General features: G+C 49.1%; 1 protein-coding gene across 5 annotated transcripts in view; it reads right to left on the reverse strand.

Moving 5' to 3' along the window:
* LOC140385819 (piezo-type mechanosensitive ion channel component 2-like) overlaps positions 1 to 25,988 on the reverse strand; it is a 1,561,269-nt gene that overhangs the window by 457,158 nt on the left and 1,078,123 nt on the right. For all 5 annotated transcript variants that reach the window (XM_072468377.1, XM_072468380.1, XM_072468378.1 and 2 more), the window contains exons 14-15: positions 16,643 to 16,754; positions 16,134 to 16,315 (exon numbers count right to left, since the gene is read on the reverse strand). In XM_072468377.1, the coding sequence (XP_072324478.1) occupies positions 16,134 to 16,315; positions 16,643 to 16,754 (294 nt within the window). The remainder of the gene's footprint in view (positions 1 to 16,133; positions 16,316 to 16,642; positions 16,755 to 25,988) is intronic.

Raw genomic sequence — 25,988 nt, forward strand, 5'->3', positions numbered from 1 at the left:
TCCAAGGTCGGCATCGACCTGTTCCACGCGCTGGGCAGGGACTATGTTCTGATTGTAGACTATTTTTCAAACTACCCGGAGGTGGTACGTTTGCACGACATCACATCGTCTGCAGTCTTCCGCGCCTGTAAGGACACCTTTGCTCGTCACGGCATCCCACTCACTGTGATGTCGGACAATGGCCCCTGCTTCGCAAGCCAGGAATGGTCCAACTTTGCCAGGAGGTAAGTACACCTGTCCTGGTTCATTACCCAGTACCAAATCCAATAAGGCCTCGCTTCTCGTTGGCCTATCTACATATTGCGTCAGGAAACCCTCCTGCACACATTGGACAAAAATGGACCCATCTAAAGTACTCGAACTATAGCGTTTCCAGTCAATATTTGGAAAGTTAAAGTCCCCCATAACAACTACCCTGTTGCTTTCGCTCCTATCCAGAATCATCTTTGCAATCCTTTCCTCTACATCTCTGGAACTTTTTGGAGGCCTATAGAAAACCCCTAACAGGGTGACCTCTCCTTTCCTGTTTCTAGCCTCAGCCCATACTACCTCAGTAGACGAGTCCTCATCAAACGTCCTTTCTGCCACCGTAATACTGTCCTTGACTAACAATGCCACCCCTCCCCCTCTTTTACCACCTTCCCTGAGCTTACTGAAATATCTAAACCCCGGCACCTGCAACAACCATTCCTGTCCCTGCTCTATCCATGTCTCCGAAACGGCCACAACATCGAAGTCCCAGGCACCAACCCATGCCGCAAGTTCACCCACCTTATTCCGGATGCTCCTGGCATTGAAGAAGACACACTTTAAACCACCTTCCTGCCTGCATGTACACTCCTGCAATTTTGAAACCTTACTCATGACCTCACTACTCTCAACCTCCTGTATACTGGAACTACAATTCAGGTTCCCAAGCCCCTGCTGAACTAGTTTAAACCCTCCCGAAGAGCATTAGCAAATTTCTTCCCCCAGGATATTGGTACCCCTCAGGTCCAGGTGTAGACCATCCCGTTTGTTGAGGTCCCACCGAGTAGAAGGGCATTGAGAGAGGAGGCACAGAGCATAGGGCATTATTGTATGCAGATGATCTGTTTCTATATGTTTTGAATCCACTGGAGTGTATGAGAAAAATAATGGACCTACTGGGAAAGTTGGCAGCTTTTCCGGGTATGTACTGAGTGTGGCAAAAAGTGAGATATTCCCGGTGAACACCCAGGGGAGGAGTGCAAATCTGGGTGCCATGCCATTTAAGCTGGCCAAAATAAGGGGGGCGATTCTCCGAGCCCCGCGCCGGGCCGGAGAATCGCCGCAACCGCGCCATGACGCCCCAACACCAGCGCGCGATTCTCCAAGGTGTGGAGAATCAGCGGCATTTGCGCATGCACGGGTTGGCACGGCGCCCATTTGGCGCCCCGAAAGGAGGCTGGAGCGGCATGAACCGCTGAACCACTCCAGCGCCGTGTTGGCCCCTGTGGGAGCCAGAATCGGTTGTACCCGGGCCCGGTTCATGCCGTCGTGAAACGCGACGGCGTCCACGACGGCGCGAACACTTGGGCTCCATATTGGAGAATCGCCCCCAAGGTTTCGGTATCTGGCTATTCAGATGACCCATGACTGGGCCACGATGCATAAGTGCAATTTGGTCAGTTTGGTAGAGAAGGTAAAAGGGGATTTGATGAGGTGGGATTCCCTGCCACTGTTCTTGGCGGGAAGGGTACAGACTGTAAAAAATAAAGTTTTGCCAAGGTTTTTATTTGTTTATAGGAGGCCTGCACTCCCAACCTGCTGTATTACTATTGGACCAAAGTGTGGAGAAGATGAGACGGTGGTGGGGGGCGGAGGGGGTGGGCGGGGTTGTGCTTAAGGGCTCGGGCGACAGCCCCCCCTCCCTTCTTCCCGTATAGATACACCAACAGTCTTGCGTGATGTCGTCCCTCCAAATATGGAACCAGCTGAAGTGGCACTGAGTAGGGGTTATGTCAGTATTGGTCCCAATATGCAGGTATCTTAGATTCATACCGTCAGTGATAGGCACGGCGTATAGGAGCTTGCACAGGAAAGGAGTAGAGCGGGTAAGGGATTTGTTTATTGAAGGGAGGTTTGTGAGGATGGAGGAGTACAGGGAAAGTTCCAGTTGTTGAGGGGGAGTGAATTTAGGTACTGGGGCGGGATTTTGTATGAAAGGAGCTTCCCCTATTCCCTCAGCTGCTAGAGTGTACTCTACTGGATAAGTAGCTAACTCAGGATGAGCTGGGGGAAGGGGCGATTGTCGATATTTACGGGTGGTTGTTGGAAACGGAGAAGGCGCTAGTGGAGGAGGTAAGGTGGAAATGGGAGGAGGAACGTGAGAAAGAGCTTGTGGGGGAGGGGCCGGTAGTTAAATTATACATGGGGTGAATTCAACATCATCCTGTGCCAGAGCTTAAGGTGGTGCACCAGACTGATATGATCCGGGCTCATATGAGTGGGTTCTTCCCTGGGCTTGAGGTCAAATGCGAGAAGTGTGGAAGGGTCGGAGAATCCCCGGAGGCAGGCGCGAATCCTGCCCCGCCGCCCTGACGCCGGCTTCCCTATTCTCTGGCGCCATTTTTTGGGCGAGATTCCCACCACGCCGGTCATTGACAGTGACCGACAAATTTTGCTCAGTCCCGCCGGCGTGAATTACTCACCTCACACACGACGGGACCTGGCAGATAAATTTGCGGGGGCCGTCCTGGGGTGGGGCGGGGGAGATCCGACCCCGGGGGCGGGGCCCCACAGTGGCTTGGCCCGCCATAGTGGCCTACCGATTGGCGGATGGGCTGGTTCCGTGGGGGCCTTCTTTCCTCCATGCCGGGCCCCTGTAGGGCTCTGCCATATTGCCCGGGGGCCGGCATGGAGAAAGGAACCCCCGCGCATGCGCGGAAATACGCCGGCCATTCTGCGCATGCACGGAAATACTCTGCCCATTCCGCGCATGCGCGAACTCGTGCCGGTCCTTTGGCGCTGGCTGGAGCTGCGGGAACCACTCCGGCAACAACCTAGCCCCCTAGAAAGTGAAGAATTCCTCATTTTCGGGGGCCGTTGACGCCGGAGTGGTGCGCCGGTTTTCACGCCAGCGTGGGGACATAGCCCCATTATTGGAGAATCCCGCACCATATGTTTTCAGCTTGCCCAAAGTTGGGGGGAGATTCTGGGCATCGATTTTGAAATCGTGTCAGAGATTTTAGGGTGAGGATGTCGCCGTGCCCATTAGTGGCGATCTTTGGTGGTTCGGAGCTGCCTGAGCTCCGAGAAGGGAAGGGGGCCAATGTTGTGGCCTTCACCACTCTGATTGTCAAATGGTGAATCTTTCTGTGAGGTCAGTGGCGCTACCGAAGAGGGTCAGAAGAAAGGTTCTTTGTGAGATGGTGACTCTTTCTGTCTCTATTTGAGTGTCTGCTTGTCATCAGAGGGGAGGGGGATGGGGTGGCAGTGTTGGGCTAGTTAAGGGGAGAAAAAGGGGAAAATGCCAAATTGTTTGCAACTTGGTTGTTTTGGCTTTGCTGATTGCTTGCATTGTTGATTGTGCTTGGAATAAAATATACTTCAAAAAAATGATTGGCAAAGCTGTATGTGCAACCATTTTGCAGATGAATAAATACGGGAGGTTATGATATGTGTCAAGCATGAAATTGCCTTGTGAATGGGCCAAGTGCAGAAGGTGGCATGAAGCAGACATGCTACATTGCATGTACTAGGGGATTTTAGGGTTTGTGGGTTCAGAAGTGCAGGACCTGTTGGTTTGCCAGGATTATTGTGAAGTGGTAGCTGCCAACAAAGGACATATTGAGCACACAAATTAAATCATGAAGATTAGTTACAATGTTCCTTTTCCTTTGTAGGAGAAGAGGGCACATATTGCCAACGAGAGCAAGGACTGGAGGAGAAGTGCCAAATATGGCCATTTACACTCCTCTACAGGAGGAGATATAGCAGTTTTATGAATTAATGGTGCAGCATTATAGGCCATGGAGAGGTTGTAGGATGGCCTCGGTGAGAAGCCAGCGGCCTATAAATCATATTTAATGGAAAAATTGTGCTGAATTGGGGAGGGGGTCCGAACTGGGGAAGGGCAGGGAGGGAGCATTGATGGATTTGACTTTGTAGCTTGTAGAATTAGGGAATAAATACATGTGTGTGTTGCAGCACTTTGCACCAACGCAGGTATATACATTTCAGTGGGTACGCGTGTCATGGCTGAAATGAATCCACACACTGGTTAGATCACATGTGATGAATGCAGGAATTTCAGATGTATCTTATATTATATGTCTCTGGTGCAGTAATGGTTAAAAGCCTGGGTGAGCGTGTGTCTGCTTCCACTGCAGTAAGGGTTTAAAAATCTTTGTTTAAAAGACAGGTGGACACTGGGGCTACAGAAGGGATGATTAAAGCATCATAATACGTGATCATCATTAATTTCATTCCAACCATTTATCGCGTTTACGTAGAGCTAATAGAATTGTGTTTATAGAAAGAAGGTTCCCTGAAGTTTAGATAATTGAGGGGTTGTGGTTAGCCTTAGTCAGATGGTCATAACCCAGTTAGTGGGATGGAGACGATGTAGTTAATGGGAGGAGCCAAGGGTTGAAGCAGTCAAGTGCTGAGTTTTAGTTTAGATTTTGCCATTGTAGCCATCTGGGATGGCCACGTCCCGGTTATAAAATGGACACTCGCAAAGAATGCAGGGAAAATTGGACAATACTAAGAAACAAGCAGGTCGGTGCAAGCTCTGTCTGTTCATTAGAACCTTAAACTCTCAGACAGGACAGAAACTGCTAAGCAATCTACATGCTAATGAGCCATCTCCGGGGACAAAAGGGAAACATTTAGATACACAATGTTAAGGCAGACACCCCGGCGCCAGAAGAGGCTAAGATAAAGCAGACCAACGGTCACTAGAACACGCCCAGCGATCAGGGAACCACCCCTCTATTGGAGGAAGATCGATACGACTGATTGGGGAAAGACACAATTAGTTGAGGCCAAGTTCAAGGCCCGCCCAAAAGCGCGCAAAGCCCTTTTTAGTATAAAAGGTATTCCCCAAGGGAGAATCTTCCTTCTTTGGCTTTGGCTCTCACCGAAGAGAGAGACCAGCCAGCAGCTGCAGCAGACCAAGTAAGTTCCAAGTTAACGCACGCTACGAGATAGACGCTCCTAGTTGCTACCCTGTAAACAGCTCAACCCAGCAGCCTCAGAACCGGGCAACGGCCATTGTTCCTCTGGGCAACCGAAGCTAAGTATAGACTTTAATAATAGTGGTAGTTTAGCTTGTAGAGTTTATGCATGAGTAGATTTGACTGTGTGTAAATAAATGAGCATTGCTTTTGAACTTACTAACTGGTGTATCGAGTCATTGATCAGTATTCGGTTCTGAACCTTGTGGCGGTGTCGAAAGATACCTGGTGACTCTTGAGCAAACGTAATTAAACAGAGCCAAATTAAGAGCCAACCAAAGAGAGCAACACCATGAATAGAATAGAAGCTTTTTGCCAAATGCTGTGAAGTTAAACAGTAGTTCGACACAGGCAAAAATCTGCAGATTGTTTCCTGAAGGATCAGTCTCTTAAAGAAGTTTCTCCAAGACACCTCTATACAGAAAGTATTCCTATGTTTTGTAACTATTTAAAAGTGGATTTTGACCTGAGATGGGTGTTGCTTGATTAGAGATAAAAAGTTAGGAGTTAAAGTGTTTCATTTCATTGTTAAGCATTGTTTAACGGGTAATTGTAAGCCATTTCTTGTATGATGTTAAAGTTAGTTTAACATAGTGTGAATAATAAAGTTTGTTTTGATATATTATATCTCTACCTGTGCGTGGAGTCACTCCGGGAGTGAAGTATCCTATCCTCAGTGTTACAAATTAAATAAAATATTGGGTTTCTGTCCGGTAACCTCACAAATGTTGTGTTCTGGTCCGAGATTATAATAAACATCACAGGCACAAGGCAGTTGTCGATGATTAAGATAGTATAGACCTCCTGCATTCAAAGCCACGTCCTGGCACCTTTTGGGAAAGCAGGGAGAGAGAAATGGACCGCACAGCTGCTGTCTCCACTGGGGGAGGGGGGAAGGGGAAGGTTGGGACCTTTCCTCCACCCCTCTGCCATTAACACCAATGATTTAGAGTACTGTGTAGACAGATGAGATTTATGCCACTATGCAGAAGATGTCCCTCAATGCTAGGCCTCTCACGGGCCAGGCAACCAGAGGAAACTTGCCAAAGTCTTTCAAGACAATGAGGTATATGGGTCAACAGTCTGTCTCAGGCATTGCTGCTGGCAAGTGGGGGAACCAAACAATAACGCCCAGAAAAGATTTTAGAAAACACAATATTCACACTGTCATATTACGATCTGAGACCAGACTCCAACAGTGGCTAGGATACTGGACCAAAACCCCAATATTTTAGTTTCTTTTGTAACACTGTATGGAAAGAATACTTCGCTCCAGGAGTGATTTCGCAAAGAAATAGGGATATGGTATTTTTAAACAAAGCTTTATTATTAACACAACATTAAACTCTTTAACAACACACCCGAAAATAGCTTACAATTATCCGTTAAACAATACTACTTGATGCACAATCAATACTCTTGAGACCACGAGGAGTCATATCGATTCAGCTTTAATCAGATAGAACTGTACCCAGCAGCGATGTTACAGAAGTGAAGGCTGCTGGGACGGCATTGGTTCTTTTACCCCGCCTCTCGGGGCGGGGCTATGTACATTACCCAATGGTAGACCCCGCGGTCTAGCCAATGGTCATTCACCTCTCAGGTACTGCAATACCTGGTATTACCACACTACTCAATACAGTAAATACAATATGCTTAATTACTATCTCTATTCCAAATTAAGCAACAAGAAAGAAAAACATACAGCTCTCAATCCATCCCACATCCCAATGGCACAGATTAATACTTGCTTTCCAGAACAGATTTGGCTCCTGTTAGAACCCTTGCAAACTCTGGCTGGATGTCTTCAAAAAGCTGTTTCAACTGCTTTGTTTCAGCATTCCCCTTGTCCTCATACATGTCTGCTCTGCTTTAAAATACTAATACTCTTTTTTAACTATCCTACTGTGAGCAAAAAACTTTACTTGTGCTCTAAAAGGTTAGTCAGATCAGAACTCAACTCAAAAAGCTTTCTCAAAAATGTTGGAATACCTTAGCTCCACCCAGCAATGACATCTTCTCCCCAAGATGAAAACAAATTAATTCCCCAGGGATTCCTCCTAGTCAAACAACATTGCATTAGCCTAAGCTGAAAACACATTATAGATCATAGATCATACATCATAGAATTTACAGTGCAGAAGGAGGCCAATCCTGCCTGTCGAGTCTGCACCGGCACATGAGGCTAGGTGTGGATGCCAACGGAGGATCCGTGGTGTTTTACGACAGGAAAATCAGCACAAAACGCGCACTGATTCCGCTACTGGTGAGGGGCTAGCATCGGCGCCGTGTGAAACACCCGCGGAAAGCATGGAAAATGGTTGGAGAATTGCCAGGTCCATGCTGCACATGCATAGGTCTGACAAGCTGCAGCCGCGCGTAAGCCTATACCCCCCCACACAGGCACCGATCGCCCCGGAAAAGATGGCGGCAGCTTTGCTGGACCGCGTACACGCCCACCCCGAACACACAGCCCGCTCCTGGCCACATGCCACCACTCCCCCCAGTCCTGCCAGAACCCCTCCCGGTGAGCTACACGGATCTCGGCTGAGTGTGGCGGTGGTCACTGTCCACACGCCCTCTCTCTCTCCTTCTGCAGCCGCCACGCCAGGCTCATGACCGCTGAGACCACATGTGGCTCACGCCATCGGGAACTCAGCCCATCGGAGGCGGAGCATCACGGATGGGCCCACTAATGACATCCCAACGGAGTTGCGACTGCACGCGGTGCGTATCTTGATGATGCCGATTTGGAGGAGGCAGAGCATCATGACCTGGTGTCAAACCGCCGCCTGCCGTGATTTTGCCATCTGGAGCTATTCTCCCCCCCGATCCCCATTCCCAATTTCGCCGTTGGGCAAAGGAGAATCCCGCCTAAGATATTTTTGCAGTTAATGTGAAATATTCCACACAGTAATGGGATAGAATCATAGAATCCTTACAGTACAGAAGGAGGCCATTTGGCCCTTCTAATCTGCACCGACCTTCCGAAGGAGGATCCTACTTAGACCCACTCCCTTGGCCTATCCCCGTAACCCCACCTAACGTGCACACTAAAGGTCAATTTGATCATGCCCAATTCCCCCTAACCTGCACATCTTTGGGCTGAGGGAGGAAACCAGAGCACCCGGAGGAAAGCAAAGCAGACACGGGGAGAATGTGTAAATTCCACACAGAGTCAGAGGAATTGAACCTGGGTCCCTGGTGCTGTGATGCAGCAGTGCTAACCACTGTGCCACCCTGGTTTAATTAGTATTGGATTGAAGGGTTCTGGAGAATGGGCAGGAAAGTGGAGTTGAGCCATGATATATTGAATGGCAAAACAGGCTTGAGGGCTGAATTGCCTACTCCTGCACCTAGTCTTTATGTTCTATGTTCAAGGATACATATTTTAACACGCAGGTCCCTTACCGGGTGGGAACAATTAACTTTCCTGTGAACCTTGTAGAATATGGGGTGAGATTCTCTGAAATGTCAGCTAAGTGTTGACGCCAGCGTAAACACCGGAGCGTTTCACGCCGGCGTCAATAGGCCCTATATTCCAGCGATTCTGCGGCCCACACAGGGCCAGCATAGGCGCCACGGGAAGCACGGGGGAGCGGCCCCAGACCGTGGTCAGAGACGCGCGCTGTGCATTGATGTGGCGCTGCGGCGCACTGAAATAACGTGACTCCCCAACACACAGCCGACGCTTGCAAGATGGGCATCCGCCACACAGTGCCAAGGTTCAGGGAGGGCGACCTCGACATGCTCCTGGACACCATGGGACAGAGGAGGGGGCTTCTATACCCCGGACCCAGCTGCAGGACCGCACGCAACATCATCCTGTGTATGTGGAGGGAGGTGGGCGACGTCGTCAGCGCCGTTGGGACGACACCCAGGACGGGCAACCCAGGGAAACCGGGTGCTAATGGCCACTGAACCAAGGGGAAAGAGTGCTAACGGCAGTCCCCAGAGAGGACAAAAGATGTGAAAGGCCAAACAGCAGAGAAACTGACACCAGAGGGTAAACTGTGACAGGTGTAGATGTGGGGGAGGGGAAGGGGGAAGCAAAGTGCAGAAACGGTAAGGAAAGTTGGATAAGATGGTGGGGCTGGGGGGGGGGGGGGGGGAGAGGGGGTGGTTAATATACAGTAAGAAAGACTATTAATTCAATGTTGAGACCGGAAGGCTGTAGCGTACCTAACCGGAAGATGAGATGTTGTTCCTCCAGTTTGCGTTGAGCTTCACTGGAACATTGCAGCAGGCCAAGGACAGACATGTGGGCATGGGAGCAGGATCTTTTGTTAAAATGGCAAGCAACGAGAAAGTCAGGGTCCTGAATGTGCACAGACCGGAGATGCTCTGCAAAGCGATCACCCAGTCTGCGTTTGGTCTCTCTGATTTAGTGGAGACCACATTGGGAGCAGCGAATGCAGTAGACCAAATTGGAAGAGATGCAAGGAAAACGCTGCTTAACCTGGAATGAGTGTTTTGGGCCAGATATGTTAAGCATGGAAGAGGTAAAGGGGCAGGCGTTACACCTTCTGCGATTGCATGAGAAGGTGCCATGGGTGATGGGAGAGGTACTGGGTATGGTGGAGGAGTGGCTTGGAGAGAATGGTCTCTGTGGAATGCTGACAGAGGGAGTGAAGGGAAGATGTGTTTGGTGGTGGCATCCTTTTTATGGGGTATGTGGAACATTCCTTGTTCCAGGCCTACCAGGGTCCCCTCCCACAATTCCTTTACCGATACATTGTTGACTATTTTGGTGCCGCTTCATGCTCTCATCCGGACCTGGAAAAATTCATCAACTTCGCTGCCAGTTTCCACCCCTCCATCACTTTCACCTGGTCCATCTCAGACACTTCCCTTCCCTTCCTTGATCTTTCTGTCTCCATTTCCAGCAATAGACTATCTACTAATATCCATTACAAGCCCACTGACTCCCACAGCTATCTGGACTATAGCTCTTCGCACCTTACACCCTGTAAGGACTCCATCCCTTTCTCTCAACTCCTTCGCCTCCGTCGTATTTGTTCCGATGATGTCACTTTCCAAAGTGGTGCTTCGAAAATGTGTTCCTTCTTCCTCAACCGTGATTTCCCACCTGCAGTTGTTGACAGGGCCCTCAACAATGTGCGGGTCCATCTCCCGTGCCACTACCCTCGCCCCCTCCCCTCCCTCCCAGAACAAGGATAGAGTCCCCCTCGTTCTCACATTTCATCCCACCGGCCTCAATCCTCCGCCATTTTCGCCAACTTCGGCATGATGCCATCACCAAACACATCTTCCCTTCACTCCTTCCGTCAGCATTCCACAGAGACCATTTCCTCCGAGATAGTCTAGTCCACTCCTCCATCATGCCCAGTACCTCCCCCATCACCCATGGCACCTTCCCATGCAATCGTAGAAGTTGTAACACATGTCCCTTTACCTCTTCCATGCTGAACATCCCAGGCCCAAAACACCCATTCCAGGTTAAGCAGCGTTTCACTTGCATCTCTTCCAATTTGGTCTATTGCATTCGCTGCTTTCAATGTGGCCTCCTCTATCTCGGAGCGACCAAATGCAGACTGGGTGATCGCTTTGCTGAGCATCTCCGGTCTGTATGCATTCAGGACCCTGACCTTCCCATTGCTTGCCATTTTAACAAAAGATCCTGCTCCCATGCCCACATGTCTGTCCTTGGCCTGCTGCAATGTTCCAGTGAAGCTCAACGCAAACTCATTGTGCTGCAGTATGAACGATTGTATCAATATGAACGAGTCATGTACACTGCCCGGGTACCGGGCGCAGATGTGCAGGATCCTCATCTGGTGGTCATAGACCACCTGCACGTTCATGGTGTAGGACCCCTTCCTATTCATGAACATCGCCCTGTTATCCGATGGTGGCCCCATGGTGACGTGCACCCCATCGATCGCCCCCTAGACCATGGGTATCCTGGCGACTTCAGCTAATCCCGCTGCCCGGGCATCCTGGTGGGCGCGGTCCACAGGGCTCAATAAGTGCACCGATGCACCAGTGCACCGATGCCTGGGAGATGCCGGACAGGTCCCCATCTGCATACTGCAGCACAATGACAGAAGTTGGGGTGGTCTTGGTTCTGGCCTGGAGGGGTTGGACAATTTCCTGCTTGTCCTGTAGGTTAGTTCCGCAGCCAAGGGAGCTTCATGGTAATGGGGTGGAATGTTGAAGCGAGGATGATAGAGAAGAATGTTGGTGCAGTGATGCAACCCTGCTTGACCCCAGTTTGCACTCATATTGGGTCTGTGGTAGTATCTGTTGGTAAGGATCACATCTTGCATGTCAGCGTGGAGCAGGCGGAGAATGATGACGAATTTTGCAAGCAGCCGAATTTGAAGAGGATGTTCCACAATTCCGCACAGTTGACAGAGTTGAAATCTTTTACAAGATTGAAGAAGGCCGGGTATACAAGGGTTGATGCTCTTCCCTGCACTTTTCCTGGATTTGTTGCACGCTGAAGATCGTCTCTTGACAGATGGAAGCCTCATTATAATTCAGAGAGGATCTCTTGAGCCACTGGGAGAAGGCGATTGAGGAGTATTCTTGTGATCACTTTTCCCATGGCGGACGGTAGGGACATCCCTCTGTGATTTCTGCCCTCGGACCTGTCTCCTTTCTTGACGATGGTCACAATTACAGCGACTCTGAAATCTCTCAGCATGCTCTCTTCCTTCCAGACGAGGGTGATGAGGTTATGCAGTTGTGTCAGGAGTGCCTCTCTGCCATATTTTAGTACTTCAGTGCGGATTCCATCTGTGCTGGAGGTCTTGTTGTTTTTCAGATGTCAGATGGCCTTTTCAACCACATGGCGGGTTGGGGTTGTGTAGAGATTGTGGCAGATATTGTACTGCATCTTGGTTGAGGAGATCTTTGAAGTTTTCTCTCCAGCGGGCGTTGACTGCCTGTCTGTCTTTGATGAGCTCATCTCCGTTTTTGGCTCTCAGTGGGGTCGGTCCCTGGGTACTCAGGCTATAGATGGCTTTAATTGTACTGAAGAAGATGCCCATGTTTGTTGGCGGATTGCTGAGTCTCCTGTGCTCTTTCCACTCACCATCTGTCCTTTAGGTCACAGGTTCTTTGTTGCACCTCGGCCTTCAGTTGTCTGCAGGCTTGATTCCTCTCACTCGTGTTTTGATGGAATTGTGAGTTAGGAACGCCTTACGTTTGGGGTCAACAAGATCCTGGATTTCCTGATCATTCTCATTGAACTAGTCTTCGTTCTGGTCGATAGATTGAGCATTTCCTCACAGGTGTTGACTATAGTGACCCTTTGGGTGGACTAGTCGCTGTGGGCACTCTGTGGCTCTGACTTGTTGGTCGTCGGCAGGTTGGCTGCAAGGCACCTGCTGAGTAGGTCTTTTTTCTTAGTGTCTTTAAGTCCAGTGACATTGAGTCTTTTCTGCCTCTGCTGGTTTGGGGCCAGGTTGATGGAGATGACAGAGTGGATTAGTTGATGGTCTGTCCAGCAGTCGTCAGCTCTGGTCATGGCACAGGTGATACTCACATCTTTGCAGTTCCTCGCTCGGACGCTGGTGTAGTCTATTAGCAGTGCCTGAGCGGGGTGTTGCCATGATGTGTGCTTGACTCTCTGACCAAACAGGATATTCACTGTCACAGGGTCATTTTCTAGGCATTTTGTCAAACCCGTTGAGGTTTGTTGTCAATCATATATTGTTCCTGATGGTTTTGAAGATGTTCAGTGATTTTCCAGATTCTATGTTAGAATGACTTAAATGCTTAAGGGATCTTGGTCTTTTCCTCTGAAGTGATGATGTGGAGATGCCAGCGTTGAATTGGGTGGGCATAGTAAGCAATCTTACAACACCAGGTTAAAAGTCCAACAGATTTATTTGGAATCACTAGCTCTCGGAGAGCAGCTCCTTCATCTGGTTAAAGAGATGCGCTCTGTAAACTAGTGATTCCAAAAAAAACTGTTGGACTTTAACCTGGTGTTGTAAGACTTCTTACTGTTTTCCTCTGAAGTTAGTGACTGTTTGATTACGTTGAAGGCACTGCCTGTGGTGTTTCGTTGGTCAAGTAGGCAGGGCACATGTTCGCAAAATGGTTAGAGAGTGGGATTGCTAGTTCTCTCCTCTCTGTTACCGACACATGATCATTCTGCTTCAGTCTCTGGAAAAGCAATTTCTTTAAACACAAAGGGACAGCTTGATACATGACCTCCACCCACAAACTGGCCAGTTACTGAATATAGTAACAGCAAGCTGCGGAATTCTCGTTACAGTTTAAAGTGATTAGATTACATGGCCAGTGGAGTCCACGTCTCAGTCAGGGTCTGTTATCCAAAGGGATTGAGTTTAATGGCAACCCGCATCCGCCTGAATACATAGGTCACATCTAGATTTTTGTGAATGGTTCAGGAGATGGATCATTCACACTCATTTAAGTTGATTGTCCTTGGTCAGTTACTTTGAGTCAGCTTGACTCCATTCCGATAATTTGCAAGTTGAAGTTATGAAAATAAAAGCAAAATACTGCAGATGCTCGAGATCTGGAATAGAGATGAAAAGTGCTGGAAAAACCCGCAGAGAAATAGTAAAGAACCTTTGAGTCCAATGTCACTCTTCTTTGAAACGATTATGTAAATGTTCTATCAATGTTTGACCATCTTAAGAAATGTTGTTTTGGTCACTTAGAATACTGCAGTCAATCTTTCTAAACTTACTTTGTGTCTTCTGCTCACTCAATAAAGAAATTCATTATCAATATAAAACATGGTTTTATAACAATTAGTGACATCTCCCTGTGAAATGCTGGCTGGGGAAAGTAGTTCCAATTGTGTTGGTGGCCACCCTCTGCCTGCTGCTCTAAAGATAATAGTGAATTTTGTTTGCATTGGGTTCATTACAGGCATCATTGAAGACCTTTGTGGCAATTTGTAATCATCAGCACACCACTGCATTGTAGTGACAGATGCAATGTTCAGGCAAATAAATGAATTCACTTCATGCAGCACAGATAACTCTAGTCAGATAGAGAGAGCCAGAGGCACCAGAAGAGGTTCCCCAAAGTGCAAGAGGGCATTAAATACATGCATGTGGCCATCAACCTCCAAGGGGACATGATGTGGAGATGCCAGCGTTGGACTGGGGTGAGCACAGTAGGAAGTCTTACAACACCAGGTTAAAGTCCAACAGGTTTGTTTCAAACACTAGCTTTCGGAGCACTGCTCCTTCCTCAGGTGAATCTGTCCAAGGGGACAGTTAGGGGCATTTGTGAACAGAAAAACTTTTCCATCAGTGTTTAGCTTGTGTGTCACCACTGCCAGAGGATTATACAGGTGCATGTTGTCTATCCTGGGAGTGGTCACGACCAGTATGTCCTTCAGCATTCTCAGGTTCCAGGGATATTCTGCCTACCAGAGCCTTTGAGTGGCTGGCTTCTTGGAGACAAGGATACCCACAGAAGAGATGCCTCTTGACCACCAGTGGGAACTCTGCGTAGAGGGGCTGAGATGCAATATAATTCGAGCCCTGTTCTAATTGGTCTGCTCAAAATTAGATTTTGATGGTTGGATCATGCACCTGGCTCTTTGTAACATTCTCCTGCTCCTGTCTCATTCATCGCTGTGGTCTGTGGTACCTTACACAACCTGGCGCTTCAGAGAGGCATGGCTCTGGCACAGGTGGTTAATGAGACATTGCTGACTCAATAGTCACCAAATGGAAAAACATGCTCTAACTTGCTGCTGCTACAATACTTCATTCAGTCTTCCATATGTATTCTTTCAATTAAGTTACTCCAACACAGGCGGATTTCTCTTGCAGCTGCCACCAACCAGGCCAAAAAGCCTTTAAATAGATGGCCATGACTGACTTCAAGTCCATGGCCTGACCCGTCCTCTCCTGCCAGATGTCCCAACTGGGTATGGAACACATTCATGCAGCTAATTGGCTGGCTTCTCACCTGGTGGTTGCTAATTGACTGGAATAACCTTGATTCACCATGAGGAGATAACAGGTGTTGGAGTGAGTAGACTGAGCATTTGTGGGTCCGTCTCCTCACCCCGCAGTAAACCATAAAATCCAGCCCCACATTGCTGGATGTAGCTCAAGATTAAAATTATGAAAGAAGGTTCACAAAGTAAGATTCTCAAGGATCATAAGAAATAGGAGCAGAAGTAGGCCATTCATGTCATCAAGCCTGCCCTGCCATTCAATATGATCATGAGTGATTTGATTAACCTGAACCATCCTGCCTGTTCCCCATAGCCCTTGTCGATCAAAAATTTAACCCAGCTTTGAATATATTCAATGATTCACCCTCCATTGCTTTTTGTGGAAGAAAATTCCAAAAATTGACACACCTTTGAGAGAGGAAATTGTTTCTCATTTCTCTCTTAAATGGGAGACCCCTTAATTTTAAACTATCTTGTATACATTCTATGTATCCGTCCTCTAGACACATCTTTTGCCCCTTACTCTTTCCATTACTGCTCTCTTTAGCCTTGCAAGTCTCTGTTGTTTAATCTCTCCTGCCAGTTAACCTATCACAAATCTTCCCTTTTGTTTTTCCACACTCTCCCCGCATTCACCTGACCCATCTAGAATTCAGATTTTTTAAATCGAGAACTTTAGGACCCGATACAGAACAGATAATCAGATGCAGTTACTATCTTAAATTTGGAGAAAATAAAAATCATGCATTCAGGTGTAATATCAGGAGCAATAATTCCTCAACTGAATTAAAACAATAACCCAGCATGTAAATTATCTTAACAACAGAAGAACATGTTGTAAAAAATCCGTATGTAAAGCTGTTTGGGCAAACTATCAGGTATTGTTTAACAGTTAAATATCATTGAACAATTAAGAGAAAAATTAAGTACTAAAGCTGAGGAATCTCACGCAGTTTCACGTTTTATAAAAGATGTGGCATTACCACTAAATCACCAGAAATATGTACCTGATATAGAGCAACGCAGAACAGAAACAGCATCATGTAGATAATCTTGTACATGACAATCTTCCCCTCAAAACTGACGAAGAAAAACATTCCACCACAGATGTAAATCCAATACTTGACAAACATTCCCATCACCAGGGTTCCTAATACTTTCATTATCTGCTTTCCTTGTTGGCCATCTTCTAAATTAAACAAAAATACCAAGGTGACCAGACATTTTTTTTTAAACAGCAGGTTTCTGTTCCCAAAGGTTAGATTTTAGGCTGTAACCATCTGGGCAGTGACCTGGCAGAATGAATCAACTGCCTTTTCAAGAACTTGCCTAATTTTAATTCGGAGGGCCAGGTGATCTGCTATGTCATAATACTGCCCAGGTGGTGAAGACCAAAATCTATTGCATATTGCTTAACCTCTTTTGTGCAAAGAAAATCAAGACATTCCATGACAATTCAATCCAGAAGCTACTCCTCAAAACGTTTTTCAAGTTAGCAACATAATAATTGGTTTACCCAATTCCTCCACTTTGACTTCTGATAAAGCAGATTCCTGGAGTTTCTTTGCTTCACGACGTTCTGTAATATATTGGCGAAGTAGCAGCCAGAACGTCAGTGCACACAGGATCTATTGAATAAAATATATCTCTAAGTATTCTCAGCACACAAATAATCAATGAAATAGTAAGATATATGATGCACTATCAATTACTACAAAGACGAGAGTAGTGGAATAATCGAGGCTTTATTGAGCAAAGATGTTATGCCTCCTGTAGCTGCTACCAGAATGGCTGCAGCACCGGCGAGCACACACATTTATACACCGCCTACTGGGTGGAGCCAGCAGGCAGGGATTTACCCATGTACCTCTAGTATATGTGTCTTACCATAATACATATAATACTAGTGGTGACTACCACATTCACCCCCTGTTAAAAAGATTTTGACGGGGGTGGTGGAAAAAAATTACAAGTTCAGTCTGTCAGGAGCCTTGACCCTCCTCTGCGATCGCCTCAGTCCTGGTGATGATGTGGGTGCCGACATGGTCACCTGTGACTCCGGGAGCGTGTTGTTCTCAATGTCATCACCCCTGAGTGGAACCAGTGGGAGGACGGATCCTCCTGGGGCGGGGCTGCGGTGAGGTTCGCTGGGGGGAGGGTGAGTGGTGCAGGGGTGAATGAGGCAACTGGGGGGGGGGGGGTTTCGGGTCGGGGGCCATGGGTGGGTATCCAGCGGGTGCCAGGTCCCAGAGGGAGACTGTGTCCTGGCGCCCGTCGGGGTGCGCCACGTAGGCGTACTGCGGGTTCACGTGTAGGAGGGGGATCCTTTCGACCAAAGAGTCCGATTTATGGTCCGCACGTGCTTGCAAAGGAGGACGGGTCCAAGAACTGTCAGCCCTGTTGGGAGCGAGACCCTGGAGGTGGACTTCCTGGGGAAGGCAAAGAGACGTTCATGGGGGGTTTCGTTAGTCACGGTGCAGAGGAGCGATCGGATGGAGTGGAGCGCGACGGGAAGGACATCCTGCCAGCGGGAGACTGGGAGATTTTTAGACCGCAGGGCCAGCAGGACGGCCTTCCAGACGTTCCATTCTCCCTCTCCACCTGTCCGTTTCCTCGGGGGTTGTAGCTAGTCATCCTGCTCGAGGCAATGCCCTTGTAGGAACTGATGCAGCTCATCACTCATAAAGGGGGATCCCCAATCACTATGGACATAGGTGGCGAAACCGAACAATGTGAAGATGCTGTGGAGGGCTTTAATGACCGTGGCAGAAGTCATATTAGGGCATGGGATGGCGAAAGGGAACCGGGAGTACATCGACCATGCTCAGAAAGTACGTGTTGCGGTCGGTGGAGGGGAGGGGCCCTTTGAAGTCCATGCTGAGGCGCTCAAAGTGGCGTGAGGGCTTCACCAGGTGCGCTCGATCTGGTCGGTAGAAGTGCGGCTTGCACTCCGCGCAGACCTGGCAGTCTCTGGTGACAGTCCTGACCTCCTCAATGGAGTAGGGCAGGTTGCGTGCCCTGATGAAATGGAAGAACCGGGTGACCCCCGGGTGGCAGAGGTCATAGTGGAGAGCCCGGAGTTGGTCCACTTGTGCGCTGGCACATGTACCGCGGGATAGGGCGTCAAGGGGCTTGTTGAGCTTCCAGGGGCGATACAAAATCTCGTAATTATAGATAGAGAGCTCGATCCTCCACCTCAAGATCTTATCGTTTTTGATCTTGCCCCGCTGTGTATTATTGAACATGAAGGCAACCGACCGTTGGTCAGTGAGAAGAGTGAAGTTCCTGCCGGCCAGGTAATGCCTCCAACGCCGCATAGCTTCCACAATGGCTTGGGCCTCCTTTTCGACAGAGGAGTGCCGAATTTCAGAGGCATGGAGGGTGCGGGAAAAGCAGGCCACGGGCCTGCCCGCCTGGTTGAGGGTGGCGGCCAGAGCTACTTCCGATGCATCGCTCTCGACCCGGAAGGGGAGGGACTCATCGACTGCGTGCATCATGGCCTTAGCGATGTCTGCCTTGATGCGGTTGAAGGCCTGGCGGGCCTCAGCCGTCAGTGGAAAGACTATGGACTGAATGAGTGGGCGGGCCTTGTCCGCATAGTTAGGGACCCACTGGGCATAGTAGGAGAAAAACCCCAGGCATCATTTCAGGGCCTTGGGGCTGCAGATGGTGACGTTGTCTAGGTACGGGAAGGTGGCCCGCAGTCCATACCGGTCAACCATTCGGTCCATCTCACGTTGGAAGACCGAGACCCCATTAGTGACGTCGAAGGGAACCCTAAGGAAGTGATAGAGGTGGCCATCTGCTTCGAACGCAGTGTATTGGTGGTCCTCCGGGCGGATGGGGAGCTGGTGGTAGGTGGACTTCAGGTCCACTGTGAAAAAGACCCGATACTGCGCAATCTGATTGACCATGTCAGATATGCGTGGGAGAGGGTACGCGTCGAGCTGCATGTACCGATTGATGGCCTGACAGGTAGTCAATGACCATCCTGTGCTTCTCCCCAGTCTTTAGTACTACCACTTGGGCTCTCCAGGGGCTGTTGCTGGCCTCAATAACCCCTTCCCGCAGAAGCCGTTGGACCTCCGACCTGATGAAGGTCCTGTCCTGGGCACTGGACCGTCTGCTCCTAGTGGCGACAGGTTTGCAATCTGGGGTGAGGTTCTCAAACAAGGAAGGTGGATCGACCTTAAGGGTCGTGAGGCCGCATACGGTGAGGGGGGGCGGGGGGGGGTAGGGGTCCGCCAAATTTTAAGGTTAAGCTTTGGAGGTGGCTCTGGAAGTCCAGGCCGAGTAACAGGGCAGCGCAGAGGTAGGGGAGGACATAGAGCCGGAAGTTGCTAAACTCTACGCCTTGGACGGTGAGGGTCGCGATGCAGTACTCCCGGATTTCCAGAGAATGGGATCTGGAGGCCAGGGAGATCTTCTGGGTGACGGGGTGTACCGTGAGGGAACAGCGCCTTACCGTCGTGGGGTGGATGAAGTTCTCTGTTCTCCCGGAGTCAAAAAGGCAGGACGTCTCGTGCCCATCGTTTTTCACTGTTGTCGTTGCGGTCGCGAGGTTGCGAGGCCAAGACTGGTCCAGGGTGATCGAGGCGAGCTGCGACAGATGCTGGGAGGCCCCAAGCTGGTCAGCGGTGGTGGAGGTAGCGGCAGGCGCTGAACGGCCAGACGAGCTTCCAGGCGAGCAGGGGTCCTAGGCGTCGTCCAAAATGGCGCCGAAGATGGCGGCGCCCATGGGGCGCACATGGCGGGCGGCATCAAAGATGGCGGCACCCATGGGCCACACGTGGCTTGCGGCATCAAAGATGGCGGCGCCCACGGGCCGCACGTGGCCTGCGAGGAGGAAAATGGTGGCGCCCCTGGGTCGCACGTGGGGGGTGCAGGGACGCTGGGCCTAGAAACAGCGGCGACTGACCGGGCCTGGCAAACAGAAACAAGGTGTCCCTTCTTTCCACATCCGTTGCAGGTCGCGCTCCGCGTCGTGCAGCGTTGCCAGGGGTGTTTGTTCTGTCCGCAAAAATAGCACTTGGGCCCCAGGGTTGGCTGGCTGCCGCACGGTGCAGGCTTGCAGTGAGCTGGAGTTGGCAGCTGGTCGGCCCACGATGCCCATGAGGATGCCGCGCGGTCGTGGGCGTAAGACTGGACGTTATGGGAAGCCACTGTTAACAAGTTCACGAGCTGCCTAGTTCCCGCAAGGTCAAGCGTATGCCCTTCCAATAGGCGCTGGCGGACATACGCAGATCTCATGCCCATAATGAAGGCATCTTGGATTAAACGTTCTGTGTGCTGGACTGCTGAAACTGCCTGGCAGTCACATTTCCTCCCCAAGATGTGCAGGGCACGCCAGAAATCATCCATGGGAGTTGCTGTCTCGTGGACAGGAGGTGCCTGGCGTATAGTTGATTGGCTGGCCGAACGTAATGTCCCTTCAGGAGCTCCATTACTTCGGAGTAAGTGGGCATCCTTTCAGATGAGAGGAAAAATATCAGGGCTCACCCGTGAATAAAGGACTTGGAGTTTCTGCGTGTCTGAGGGTTCCTCAGCGGATGTTCGGAGGTAGCTTTTGAAGCAGGCTAGCCAGTGGTCAAAAGTGGACGTAGCGTTGGCTGCTTGAGGGCTCAGCTGCAGGCGATCAGGCTTGATGCGAAGATCCATCGTTTAAAAAATTTTGCACAATTAATTGATGCACTATCAATTACCACAAAGACAGGAGTAGTGCAATAATCGAGGCTTTATTGAGCAAAGATGTTGTGCCTCCTGTAGCTGCTACCAGAATGGCTGCAGCACCGGCGAGCACACACATTTACACGCCACCTACTGGGTGGAGCCAGCAGGCAGGGATTTACCCATGTACCTCTATTATATGTGTCTTACCATAATACATATAATACTGCTAGTGGTGACTACCACAATATAATAATAATCTTTTATTGTCACAAGTATGAAGTTACTTTGAAAAGCCCCTAGTCGCCACATTCCAGCGCCTGTTCAAGTACACAAAGGGAGAATTCAGAATTCTCAGCCGGTATGGGAATTGAACCCGTGCTGCTGGCCTTGTTCTGCATTACAAACCAGCTAACTAGCCCACTGAGCTAAATATGAATCTACACTTATTGGAAATTGGAAACTTTGTGAAATTTGTAGCTGCTACACACTGCTGCTACTATACATATTCATTGACATTTAGGCTGATGTGTCTATGCCAGATCTACCCAGCGCCGGGAATTGAATGGCCTTGGAGACCCCGAGCCATGGCCGTTTCGCACTGGTCTCCCCAAATGTGAACCAGGTGGAATGGCACCTGGGGAGTCTCCCAGGCAAACGGAGGCCCCTGGGTGGTCAGTCTCTGGGCAGGGTGGTACCCTGGCACTGCTGATGACACCCAGGCACATTGGCACTTCCAGGCTGGTAACCTGGTACTGCCATGGTGACCAGGTGGCACTGCCAAGGTGCCAAGCTGGTGGTACCCAGCAGGCATCTTGCCCATGCCAGGGATCGGACCTGCCCTTATGAGGTGGGGAGTGGGGGTTTTTTAAACGGCGCCCCGATCTCTTCATGCACTGGCAAGCGGAGTTCCTCCATAAAGGAAATTAAGGTGGTGTGGCCTCAGTAGGGCCTTCCTCGCCGAGGCCCGAAAAAAGAAGAGTCTCATTTAACCGTGGAGTCATTCTCGGGGCTGCAAGTGCCAGGAAACATCTACTAAACACATCCACAATGGGACTCTTTTTTTTCTGTTAAATCGTGCTCATAGTACTTATGTGGCTAGTCAATTCAGTTTCTTATCAATGGTAACGCCAGGATGTTGATAGTGGGGAATTCAGCGATGGTAATGCCATAGAACGTCAAAGGGAGATATTAATTATCAGTAAATTTATCCAGTATTAAATGAGCACTTTTGGAGAAATGAAATGGAAATCGCTTATTGTCACGAGTAGGCTTCAATGAAGTTACTGTGAAAAGCCCCTAGTCGCCACATTCCGGCGCCTGTTCGGGGAGGCTGTTACGGGAATTGAACCATGCTGCTGACCTGCCTTGGTCTGCTTTCAAAGCCAGTGATTTTGCCCTGTGCTAAACAGCCCCTTGCAGATAGTCATTATCTGGCATTTGTGTGGCATGAATGTTACTTGTCATTTCTCAGTCCATTTCTGAATATTGTAAAGTTCTTAAAAGCAAAATACTGTGGATGCTGGAGAAACAGGAAGTGCTGGAAAAACATTAAACTCTATTTCTCTCTCCACAGATGCTGCGTTTTTCTCCAGCACTTTCATCTTTTTATTGTCCTCCATTGTGCTCCACCTGGGCTCATATTACCGCAACATCTAAAGAGTTGCAAATATTACTGAACGCTGCATTCATTCGTGAACATTCCTACTCTGACCATCTGATAAAAGCAAAGGCATTGATAATGCAACTGAGGATGGTCGGGCCCACTATCCTGAGGAATTTTGTAGCAATAATTAATTAATAATCTTTACTGTCACAAGTAAGTTTACATTAACACTGCAATAAAGTTACTGTGAAAGACCCCTAGTCGCCACATTCCGGCACCTGTTCGGGTATACAGAGGGAGAATTCAGAATGTCCAATTCACCTAACAAGCATGTCTTTTGGGACTTGTGGGAGGAAACCGGAGCACTTGGAAGAAACCCACGCAGACACGGGAAGAACGTGCAGACCGCGCACAGATAGTGACCCAACCCGGGAATTGAACCTGGGACCCTGGCACTGTGAAGCAACAGTGCTAACCACTGTGCTACCGTACATCTTTCATTATTTGCTGATGATTTGAGAACACACGAACGTGTGGTAATTAACTGGTTTGGGCTGTCCTATTTGTGGTGGGCAATTACCGCATTATCAATCATAGAATCATAGAATTTACAGTGCAGAAGGAGGCCATTTGGCCCATTGAGTCTGCACCGACTCTTGGAAAGAGTAACCCACATAAGCACACACCTCCATCCTGTCCCCGTAACCTAAGGGTAATTTAGCACCTAGGGGCTGGTTTAGCACAGTGGGCTAAACAGCTGGCTTGTTCTACATTACAAGCCAGCAGTGTGGGTTCAATTCCCGTACCGGCCTCCCCGAACAGGTGCCGGAATGTGGCGACTAGGGGCTTTTCACAGTAACTTCATTGAAGCCTACTTGTGACAATAAGCGATTATTATTATTAATTTAGCATGGCCAATCCACCTAACCTGCACATCTTTGGACTGTGGGAGTTTACCGAAGCACCTGGAGGAAACCCACGGAGAACGTGAAGACTCCGCACAGACAGTGACCCAAGCCGGGAATCGAACCTGGGACCCTGGAGCTGTGAAGCAACTGTGCACCGTGCCACCCCGAGTCAATGCCAGTGTTGTTGCTGGACTGGAGGAGCTCGGCTAGGGGCATGGCTAGTCTTCAGAGCTACTTTTGGAATATTGTTAGACCTAATAGCCCATTGAATTAATTGAATAACAATTCTTAATGTTTTATAGCTAAATAGAATACCATAAAATGGATATGCTATAATATTATTTTTAGCAAATGTTGAATTTACTACATGGTTAGCATAAAATTGCGATTTAAAAAAATTTATTCATGGGATGTCACTAGCTGAACTAGCATTTGTTGCCCATTCATAATTGTCCTTGAACTGAGTGGCTTGCTAGGTCATTTCAGAGGGCATTTAAGAGTCAACCACATAGTTGTCAATCTGGAATCACATGTAGCTCAGACCAGGAAAGGATGGCAGATTTCCTTCCTTGAAGAACATTAGTTAGTTATACAGGTCCTTGGTGAGACCACACCTGGATTATTGCATGTAATTTTGGTTTTCCTATTAAAGAAAGGATATATTTACCACAGAGAGAATGCTGCAATGGTTCACTATGCTGATACTGCAATTGGCGAAACTGTCCTATGGGGAGAGATTGGTTCGACTAGGCCTGTGTTCACTCAGGTTTAGAAGGATGACAGCAGATCTGATTGAAATGGGTTGTATTGGATTGGATTTGTTTATTGTCACATGTACCAAGGTACAGTGAAAAGTATTTTTCTGCGTGCAGCTCAAAGAGATCATTTAGTACATGAAAAAAACAACGTAATAGAGCAACACAAGGTACACAATGTAAATACATAGACACAAACATCAGGTGAAGCACACATATTAGTCAGATCAGTCCAAAAGAGGATAGTTTAGGAGTCTGGTAACAGCAGGAATCTATTATTGAATATATTGAATCTATTCATGTGAGTTCCCAGACTTTTGAATCTCCTGCCCGATGGGAGAAGTTGGAAAAGTGAGTCAGCTGGGTGGGCGGGGTCTTTGATTGTGCTGCCCGCTTTCCTCAGGCAGCGGGAAGTAAAGATAGAGTCAATGGATGGGAGGCATGTTTGTGTGATGGACTGGGCGGTGTTTACGAATGTACGGTGGCACAGTGGTTAGCACTGCTGCCTCACAGCTCCAGGGACCCAGGTTCAATTCCGGCCTGGGATGACTGTCTGTGTGAAGTTTACACTTCCTTCCCGTGTCTGCGATGGTTTCCTCCGGGTGCTCCAGTTGCCTCCCACAGCCCAAAGATGTGCAGATTAGGTAGATTGACCATGATCAATTGCCCTTTAGTGTCCACAAGTTTAGGTTAGGCGGGGTTACTGGGTTAAGGGAATAGGGTGGGGGCCTGACCCTAGGTAGGGTACTCTTGCAGCAGGTCAGTGCAGAGTAGATGGGCTGAATTGCCTCCTTCTGCACTGTAGTGATTCCATAGTTCTGTAACTGGGCTGGATAGACTAAATGCGGAGAGGAATGTTTTCCCTGGTTGGGGAATCTAGAACCAGGAGGCACAGTTTCAGGATATGAGGTGGACTATTTTGGATTGGGCTGAGGAAAGAATTCTTCATTCAAAGAGTAGTGAATCTGTGGAATTCTCTCCCACAGAAGGCTACAGAGGACAAGTCCAGGAGGGATCCAGGGCCTCCATGTCTGGGAAATGGGGCATGGATTGCTGGTGGGCCCGCATTGCAGAAGAAAACACCAGAGGCGTCCAACTAGTTGCAGTGAAGGTTTTCTAATGTCGCTCACATAATAGTATCCACCACTACCCCACTCTCCCAATGGTTCCACGCCATTCTCCCCACCAGCCCCTCACCCTCTCCTACCCCTTTGCCCCGATTGCACACTCCCTCCCTTACCCCCTACCTATCCCCTTCTCCCCACCACCCCCAGTAATTCTCTCAGCAATCGTCAACGTGCTTGCCCTCCTATGCTCTACCGCTGCATCGAGGTGGTTCCCCAGGATGCATTTCAGAGGCGGAGGCAGCCAAGCTGCTTACCATGCCCCATGGTCTTCGATGCCCTTAGCAGACATCCTCTGGGGGCTCAGTGACCAGAGACCCTGGCACACTTGCTGGCAGCACAAGCACAGCCGAGCCACCCTGTTCCGGGTGCTGACTGCGAGATGCAGCGACGGCAGAGGGGTGGAACCCGGGAGAGCTGGTCGCCACTCCATAGGATGGATCTGCATCGGCACCCAGTGCAACCTCCTCCCCATCAATGCCCACAGGGCACTTGGGTTCACCTCGGGGAAGAGGGACAGCTGGTTCGAGTCCCAGCTGCTCCTGCATCATGTGGCTCTGCCAGGCCTGGTGGCTTCCCAATGTCGACACTGTCTTCACCTCCCGCTGCCTTGGGAAAGCGGGCAGCAAAATCAAAGGCCCCTCCCACCTGAGTTATTCTCTCTTCCACCTTCTTCCATTGGGCAGGAGATACAAAAGTCTGCACTAACAGGTGCAAAGACAGCTTCTTCCCCGCAGTGACCAGACTCCTGAATGATCCTCTTATGTACTGAACTAATCTCCTCACACATCTTCTCCATTGA

This window comes from Scyliorhinus torazame, chromosome 11, assembly GCF_047496885.1.
Source record: "Scyliorhinus torazame isolate Kashiwa2021f chromosome 11, sScyTor2.1, whole genome shotgun sequence".
In the NCBI taxonomy this organism is placed as follows: Eukaryota; Metazoa; Chordata; class Chondrichthyes; order Carcharhiniformes; family Scyliorhinidae; genus Scyliorhinus; species Scyliorhinus torazame.